Source organism: Pangasianodon hypophthalmus, chromosome 4 (genome assembly GCF_027358585.1).
Source record: "Pangasianodon hypophthalmus isolate fPanHyp1 chromosome 4, fPanHyp1.pri, whole genome shotgun sequence".
Classification (NCBI taxonomy): Eukaryota; Metazoa; Chordata; class Actinopteri; order Siluriformes; family Pangasiidae; genus Pangasianodon; species Pangasianodon hypophthalmus.
Window position 1 is genome coordinate 28,131,739 of NC_069713.1, and position 8,027 is coordinate 28,139,765.

Here is an 8,027-nt window from a genome sequence, read left to right on the forward strand (position 1 = left end):
AGTTTGCACTGGCAGGTCGTCTGACGCATCTGAAGGCACATCTTTTCTCCGGTTTCTTGACGTGTCTTGGCATGTTCAAAAAGGTTTGAGCCCAAAAATTCTCTAGCGACACAATACTTTAATTACCTTACAAACAGTGTTGAGGTGTATCTTAATAAAGAAAAAAATTTAAAATAAATGGACGAGTGGCACGGGAACTTTTGAAAAGTGCTGTTACCTCCAATCCACCATCACAGGTCCCCAAATAATTTTCTATAACAGCAGCTCTAACAGTAGCGTAGCTGCAAATCACAGGTTTATACTAATGCACTGGTTCTAATAATTAATCGTTTCTATAGTAACAGCTCATTCACAGAGAACTTAAAAAAAAATTTGATATTGTGAAGTTTTCTGTAATTTATGTAACTTTTATGGAAGGAGTCTCCAGTGTCATTGCTTTGTAACAGTCTTTGTAAAAAGCTGTAACTTTAAGCTTTCCGACATCTTCAGGACAGAGGAGTTTACGCTTTGTGTGTTTCTCGGGAACATGATAAGCTGCATTTTTTTGCTTTATTTACTTCAATAGAGAGAAAAAAAACCGGCTGGTGAGGGAACAACTGTTTATAGCTACTTTTACATAAGTGAGAACAGGAACCAACTTGTTTCCCCGACATTTTGCAACATTAAACTTAAGTATAACTGGATGAAAGGTTGTTCATTAATAAATTAAAATTTGTAATTTTTGGCAAATTGCTGCTGTATAGAGAATTAAACCCGTTATAGGAAAATAATCTACTATGGGGTGGTAACAGTAACTCCACTTCATTACACCACCTTGTCACTCAGTATTTTACTCTAAACACACAATGTTTTATTACTTGTATATCATTTTGCGTAGCTGTACTGCTGTACTGGGTAAATTTAATGTCTAATAGTGTATCATCAATGTAGAAAAGAAACAACATACTAGAACAATAATGGACCTAAAACAGAACCTTGTAGGACACCATATTTAATTCTTTAGTCTATAGTGTCACATGTTGCACTCAATTGTAAAATAGTACCAAAAACTGCATTGAAATAGAATACACAATCTGGGGTATTGTGAATAGATTGGTAGATTGGAATACACAATCTGAAGTAAGCTGTAGGTCATTTATCACTTTAGCCAGTGCTGACAGAGCAGCCTACAATTCATTATGCCTTTTACTTACAACCACTTTCTCCAAAATTTTAGATGGAAAAGGCATTCTGGACTATATTTGGAGGGGTTAAGATAATAATAATGGCTGCCCAATTATGGATAATAATTCCAAAAGTAATTTAGAGAGTATTTAAGTAAGTAAGCAATCAGGTGGTTCGGCTAGAGGACAGTATCAAGGCATATAGCTCGTCACACCCAATAGGACCGAATTCATCAAGACATTCTGGGTGATAATCATTTGGACAGTGGTTCTCAAACTTTTTGTAACCAGAGAGCTGTAAAATAAATTCCTCTGACTTGCTCAGTATGTATTTATTTCATGAATATTACTTCGATTTTTCAAATAATATTTGATGGAGCTATAGAGCTTTCTATTCCTCAACTTTCCACCGACAGAACAAGTTGGATCTGAGTTGACTTTGGTGCTTGGACCCCTAAATAGAATAACTTTGATAATATGGGTTGTGAGGTCCACTACTGTAATAAAATATCATGGACATTGTGATCACTGATTGTGAATTTGCTTTGCTCTTACTGTGTTTAATCAGTTCATCTCTGCACAGACACAGTAAACAATCACCCCCCACACACACACACACACGCATGCGCACACACGCACACACCTATACTCAACAGCATGAGACTATTTTCCAAAACAGACTGTCCATAATCTAATAAAACACATACTGAAGTAAACACACTTAAGCTTATGGTTTTAAATTATGTTTATACTATAAAAAACTAATGCTCACATCATTAATCATTATCATCATCATTATTAATCATTAAAAATCAAACAATTTTGCATGTTGATTCAAGAACCTAATTGAATCATTTTATTAGAAACTTATTTTTAGCCTTTGTTTTTATATTTTATATTTTTCACATCCACAATGAAGTCAAGCAGACCTCAGATGAGGATGTGTAAAAGTGTGTCGAAGACAAACAGCGCAACCTTGTGGCTGCAAAAATCACTTACACAAACACACACACACACACGTCTCTCATGGCATTTCAGAGCTTTCAGATACTAGTTTTTTAATCCAACTTAATTAAAATTTTATTTACAGAATTATGTCAGCATTTCTAAGGTCAAATTCAAACTTTAAAAAAGTACATAATTAGAATTAAATAAAGTTGTAGGCTTTCTGATCCACAACATCATTCTTGCTCTTGTAATCCAAATACAAAGAGTTACAAGTGACAAAGTAAAAAAAGGAAAGAAAATGGAAAACTAAAAGAAGTTAAGCAAAAAGCATAGATGGGAAAGAGAAGAGTACATGAGTAAAATGAAAAGGAATGGAATGGTAAAGAAACAAAGAAGCAAATGAAAAATAAAAGGAAAAGAAAATGGAAAAGTAAATAAAAAGGAACAGATTATAAAAAGTGAAAAAGGAAAAGACAATGGAAAATTAAATTTAAAAAATTTAGGAAATTTAAAAACAAATAAAAATAAAAAGGCAAAAGATGGAATAGTAATTTAAAAAAAAAAGAACAGGAAATTAAAAAAAAGAATATTTAATTCATAAAAATAAAAAGAAAATTAAAAATACAGTCGTAGTAATTTAGTGTACTCATTTCCTTTAATTAATCATCAAGCTTACAATTCTGTTCAATAATATCAATAATATCATTTTCATGTGTTTCAGAATTCATTTGCACTTTCAAATGATGACTAGAAGACAAAATTTACTAGAGGGGTGGGACTTACATGATACAGCTGCCATGGTGATTGCTCCACACCGCTCCATTCATATATTAAGCAGTGTCCTGACTCTGGCACAACAGATGATGGAGTTTACATCTGCTCTTTTTTTGAAAGTTTCGAAAGTTCATGGTTAAAAAATTAGAAGAATTTATTCAAGTTTGAGAGCCAGTGGCATCTATTTAATTGTTCAGCTAATGTTATCAGTTTTTGTTTTTGTTTTTTTACCTGTAGGAACCTACATTTTTAGTATCTCTGACACACAGTTCATTTCAGATGGTCCTACTAATAATCAGTTCACTGACCTAACTCACATGCAGCTGTTTATCGAGCAGCTGGATCTCCTTCTCAAGCTTCTTCATCTTCAGTTGCCGGTATGCGATTTCCTGTCTGAGGTAACGTTTATACAGCGCCGTCACATCCTCATCTCGCTGCAAATAAAACTTTCACAACTCGTGATACAGTACTGAAGGAACGCTGCTGGGATATTTTAAATAAATAATTATTAAACTGATATTTTAAATGATGACTCACCTCTCCAGAAGGTCCAGGATCTTCTTGACTTGTGTACGCTTCAGTCCCCTGAACATGAAATAAGAGAAAGTCACAGTGAAAGTATGGCGGCATTACCCTCACCAAAAATCACCCCTGAGCACAACATCCATGCTACACTCCTGATCTATCTGAGTACTAGTACCAGATGGTACACTACACTGACATACTATTTAGTACTCTAGCAAGCAGTTATTAGCATGCTAAATGGTATACATATGTATAAGAATGTGATTTGGTATGCTAGTGATGTCCTCAGATATGCAAAATTATCATGTCATAGATCACAAGTTACCTCTTCTGGATGAGGACACACCACAATGTTCTTCTCATCATGTTCTGAATCAGAGCGCTGCCAAGAAGTTGCAAATTACAGTCAGTTCTTTCTTCCCAAACTTACTCAACAATAGTGAAAAATCTAGACAGAGAGAAGGAAGAACCTCCAAAACACTAAGACACTTCATAGAGTAAACTGGGAGAACAGAATCAATCCGAAAGCTGACCAAGAACCTGATGGTCATGTGTGGAACAACCAGCTACAGGTATCCACCAGTCAAACCTTTACGGTAGAGCAACCAGACTCAAGCTCTTGAGAAACAAGACTCTATGTTTCTATGATGAAACTAAGATTTAAATCTTTGGCCCTTGAATACCAAGTAATATATCTGAAGGATCCTAGGCATCCCTCATCACTTGGCCAATTCTATCCTTTCACTGAAGCTTGGTGGTGGTAGCATGATACTTTCAAGATGTTTTTAGCAGCAGGAACTGGGCCGTACACAGCCAGAGCCTGCTCTTGAACCTGGTTAAACATCTCTGGAGACACCTGACAGAGTTTGAGAGAGTCTGCAGAGAGGAACAGTAGAATATCTCCAGAATCCAGGTGTGTTGAGGTTGGAGCATCAAACACAAGATAATGTGCAGCTGTAAATCACTTCCATGGTGCTTCAACATAGTGACGGGTCTGATTACCAATTTATACATTTTCTTTATTATATATTTTTAATCAATTGACAAAACTTTGTTAAACCTGAAACATAAGCTCAGACTGACTTGTCTTCAATTTGGATTGAATTGTTATCTTCGATAAATATGAACAATACTGCACTGCAGAATGTGTAGAACAAATAACATATTAAACACTGTTTTTTTTCCAAATTTTTCCTTTAAAGAAGCAGTGCGCAATTTCTAGTGCCCTCTGCTGCCTGTGAGAGGAACTGCAATGAATACAGACAAGTCTTCGATATCCCCTAATTGGCTCTAACCCCATGATTAAAATTCCAAATGCCTTGTGAGTTGATGTTTCTGAAAAAGAGAGCGGGGTTGAGCATGTGTGATCTAACTAGAGCTGGAGCTAATTTCTGGGCTGGAAAAATATAAAACAAGGCTGCAAGAGAAAATAGCCAGATGTAATGCTAAGATATAATTAAAACAAAGATATAATTAAAAATATATGGTTATTTCAGGTTAAGAAACATTTTTAAATATTACAAACAGCAACTTTAATAGCAGAATGAAAACATAGGCTTACCTCAATGGGCTCTTCTGCGCAATCGAGAATGGTTGGCACTGTTTGTATAAGATTTGCGGAGCTTTCTGGCTCTGCAAAACGTTTAATATTTAAAGATTTATGATTATTATGTAGTCTGGATTGAATGCTGAGAAAAGACCTAAACAATAATTTGGCACTGATACCTGTAGCTATCGGCCTCCCAACACTAATGCCAGTCTGCTCGGAGGAAAGGCCCAAAATGGTGCCATCTATCACTGGTCGCCCTCTGATCTGCCAAAGTGCCACCTCTTCGGCAGGTGAAAAGCTGCTGCTCGCTAATCCTTCACCAAACTTCTGCTTCCGTTTCCTGTTCGCTAAAATCGGAGTACACGTTTCACAATAACCGCTGCACGCAACAGACCGCAAAAAAGTACTGGATACACTTACCACATTGTACAATGTTTTTGTATTTAATTTTGACCTGCTGCCAGGTGCGCTTTACGTTGTTGGGGTTGGCGCTGAAAAGAAAAAACAAAGAAACAGTTAATTTGGAGCAAGCTGTCTTGAATATTGCCTTTATTTAAAATTGTGTTAAATTATCTAATTAACTGAATGATCTTATTGTAATAGGCCACACCCACAAACTCTTCTCAGCTAACCTTCAAGTAGATGTTACTTCAAATAGAGTATAACAAGTTTTATGAGAAAAATCCATATAAACAAAAAAAAGATTTGTGAAGTATTCACAATTTCACAAGTCGATTTAATATGACAGAACCCATAGAATATCTGTTAGTGGTCAGTGGCGTATTTTTAGCGGTTAAGCGTATCTTTTAGTCACACAAAGCTTTTCTGAGTAATTTACCAACACATGTCACAGAAATGTTGAGGTTCCTGACAGTTTCTGACTTATTTCCAAGGTCATTCTGCCTGACTTTTTCCTCTTGCTCCTGGATAAAATACTTCATTTCATTTAAAACATCATTGTAATGTGACACTTTAGGGCAGAATCCAAGGAAGATTAGTTAGCAATTGATGCTAAGTGTAATTATAATGTATTTTCAGTCATAAAGAGTATTTTCTTAGTAATTTCTCAACACATTTGAGAGAAATGTTGATGTTTCTGATTGTTTTGTCTTATTTAGAAGGTCATTTGGTCTCTATAATGTCTGCATAAAATGCTATGTTAGACGGCTAATCATATTTTCTATAGCTAGCATAAAATAGCGATCGGCGCCTATATTTGACAGTTGCTTAGCAACAGTTTCTACAGCCTAGAGATGCCAGGGCTGGACGATACGACTTTTCTGAAATATCGCAAGTATCGCCAGAACTTTGACTCCTTGAAATTTATTAGTTTAATTCTGTTTTGTTTGTTCTATTTCTGTTTCAGTATAAAAGACTGAAAGTTAGCTTAATTTCGGCGGACGTGTTTCACTGTTGCCTAGCAACAGCATTGTCACGACTAGAGGGGAAAAAAGAGGTAAAAGTATTTTTTTTTTATGTATAAACTACAGATTAAGAGTGATCCTCGCTTACTAGCACTTCGCTCTTGTTCCTTGTTAAATACTTTACTTATGCTTTAAATAATAATTCCAAACTTTATTTATCGTGATGTTTCTGTATCAACTTTCATCAGGACGCAAAAAACAGTGATATTATTGAGCTGGATGGGTTTTGTACTATTTTTTTCGTGCTATACCAGATCTGAGCTTTTAGGTCACTCTTTATTTATACACCTAAATTAACTAAAACAAACAAAAAAAAGAAAAATTAAAAAAAAAAAAAAAAAAAAAAAAAAAAAAGGCCCTTACGCATTTAATCTGTCGGCTATTTTCTGCCAGGCTTCCACTCGGGATTTGGCTGCAGCAGCTGTGTTACATTTCGCCGTGATGATGGCTTTGTACTCCTCAAAAGTCTTCAGGATTATCTCCTGCTCGAACGGGCTGAAGAAAGCTGCTCTTTCTCTAGCCATCGCTCAGACTTTTCACAGTTTTACATTGTTTCTGAGGCAGAAATCAACTGAGGATTAATTGAGGCAGAATTTATACATCTTGCTAACACTATCCGGCTAACGCGATTAACCCGAATAAAGAGATCCTTTCGCGCATGCGCCGTTGGTTCACCGTCCGCCATGTTGCGAAACTCGAAAGCCGCATACTAGCGCACTAAACAGGATGCACACACACAGTATATAACGCTGTACAGTAGAGTGAAATATGCATACTATGCAAACACTTAGTACGGAAGTATACCGGTTTCAAGGTAGCCATGGCAACCAACAAGCTAGATTTTGATCCTAGATTTCTTAGTCAAGAACAATGTACATTAACTACAAAAAAAACCCTCATATTATAAAATACTCAAACGATTCTGTAATTCTTCCATGAGAAATGAAATCCCAGTGAATTCCAAGTAGGATTTCTAGTGCACTACTTCATTATTTCCTACTTGTCGGACATTGACTTGTAGTGCACCTACATAGGGAGTGGAAGTCATTTGAGATTAGGCCCACGTGTTTGACGTCATCAAGACTGATTTAGATAACCTGATTACTGAGTTGGAGAATCTTAATACTTTTCTTAAGATATTATTTCATTTATTCACTTTTTTCTTGAAACAGGCTTAGTATTAGTATTAATGTGTTTTCATTTTGCCAGATTATTAGGCAATGTGGAGGCAATTCAAGGAAATAATACTTTACACTGATTTATATTATAACTATATCCAAATCTGAAAACAATAAATAAAGAAAGAGAGTAAGCTATTGTATTTAAAATCAGAAAAAGATTATTATATATAGACCTACGCTAGATATATTAGTCTACAATTTTTTATTAATGTATTTATTACATATTTTTATACAGTACTGTGATAATGAAAACACAGAGAAGTGTGAATTATAGTCTTTGAAAATCTGTTTACTTCCTAAGATAATCATTAAAAAAATGTATGATAATAAAGAGAACCAAATAAATAAATAAATAGTTTATTGCCGGGGGCATGGTGGCTTCGCACCTCTGGGGTTGGGGGTTCGAATCCCGCCTCAGCCCTGTGTGTGTGGAGTCTACATGTTCTCCATGTGCTTCGGGGGT

The 8,027-nt window shown here is 35.5% G+C and overlaps 1 protein-coding gene across 3 annotated transcripts; it reads right to left on the reverse strand.

Moving 5' to 3' along the window:
* Positions 1 to 1,894: 1,894 nt before the first annotated feature.
* si:ch211-107p11.3 (GT1 domain-containing protein) lies at positions 1,895 to 7,111 on the reverse strand. Of its 3 annotated transcripts, none has more exons than XM_034304155.2 (7): positions 6,747 to 7,111; positions 5,383 to 5,450; positions 5,136 to 5,306; positions 4,972 to 5,042; positions 3,736 to 3,792; positions 3,423 to 3,470; positions 1,895 to 3,331 (listed from the first exon to the last, which is right to left on the reverse strand). In XM_034304155.2, exons 1-7 carry the CDS (start codon positions 6,905 to 6,907, stop codon positions 3,194 to 3,196), a joined length of 714 nt encoding a protein of 237 aa, XP_034160046.1. In that variant the 5' UTR covers positions 6,908 to 7,111; the 3' UTR covers positions 1,895 to 3,193. The 3 variants fall into 3 exon arrangements, with proteins under 3 accessions (XP_034160046.1, XP_053089047.1, XP_034160047.1); XM_053233072.1 differs by having other exon boundaries at positions 1,916 to 3,331; positions 5,380 to 5,450; positions 6,747 to 7,098; XM_034304156.2 differs by having other exon boundaries at positions 1,923 to 3,319; positions 5,380 to 5,450; positions 6,747 to 7,070.
* Between the last annotated feature and the right edge of the window lie 916 nt (positions 7,112 to 8,027).

Excerpts from the sequence above, each read along its gene's own strand:
- si:ch211-107p11.3 (XM_053233072.1), bottom strand. The coding sequence starts at position 6,907 with ATGGCTAGAGAAAGAGCAGCTTTCTTCAGCCCGTTCGAGCAGGAGATA. Across the intron at positions 3,471-3,735 it reads TGTGTCCTCATCCAGAAGAG|GGGACTGAAGCGTACACAAG; the intron begins GTAACTTGTGAT and ends TTTCATGTTCAG. Across the intron at positions 3,332-3,422 it reads ATCCTGGACCTTCTGGAGAG|TTTTATTTGCAGCGAGATGA; the intron begins GTGAGTCATCAT and ends GAGTTGTGAAAG.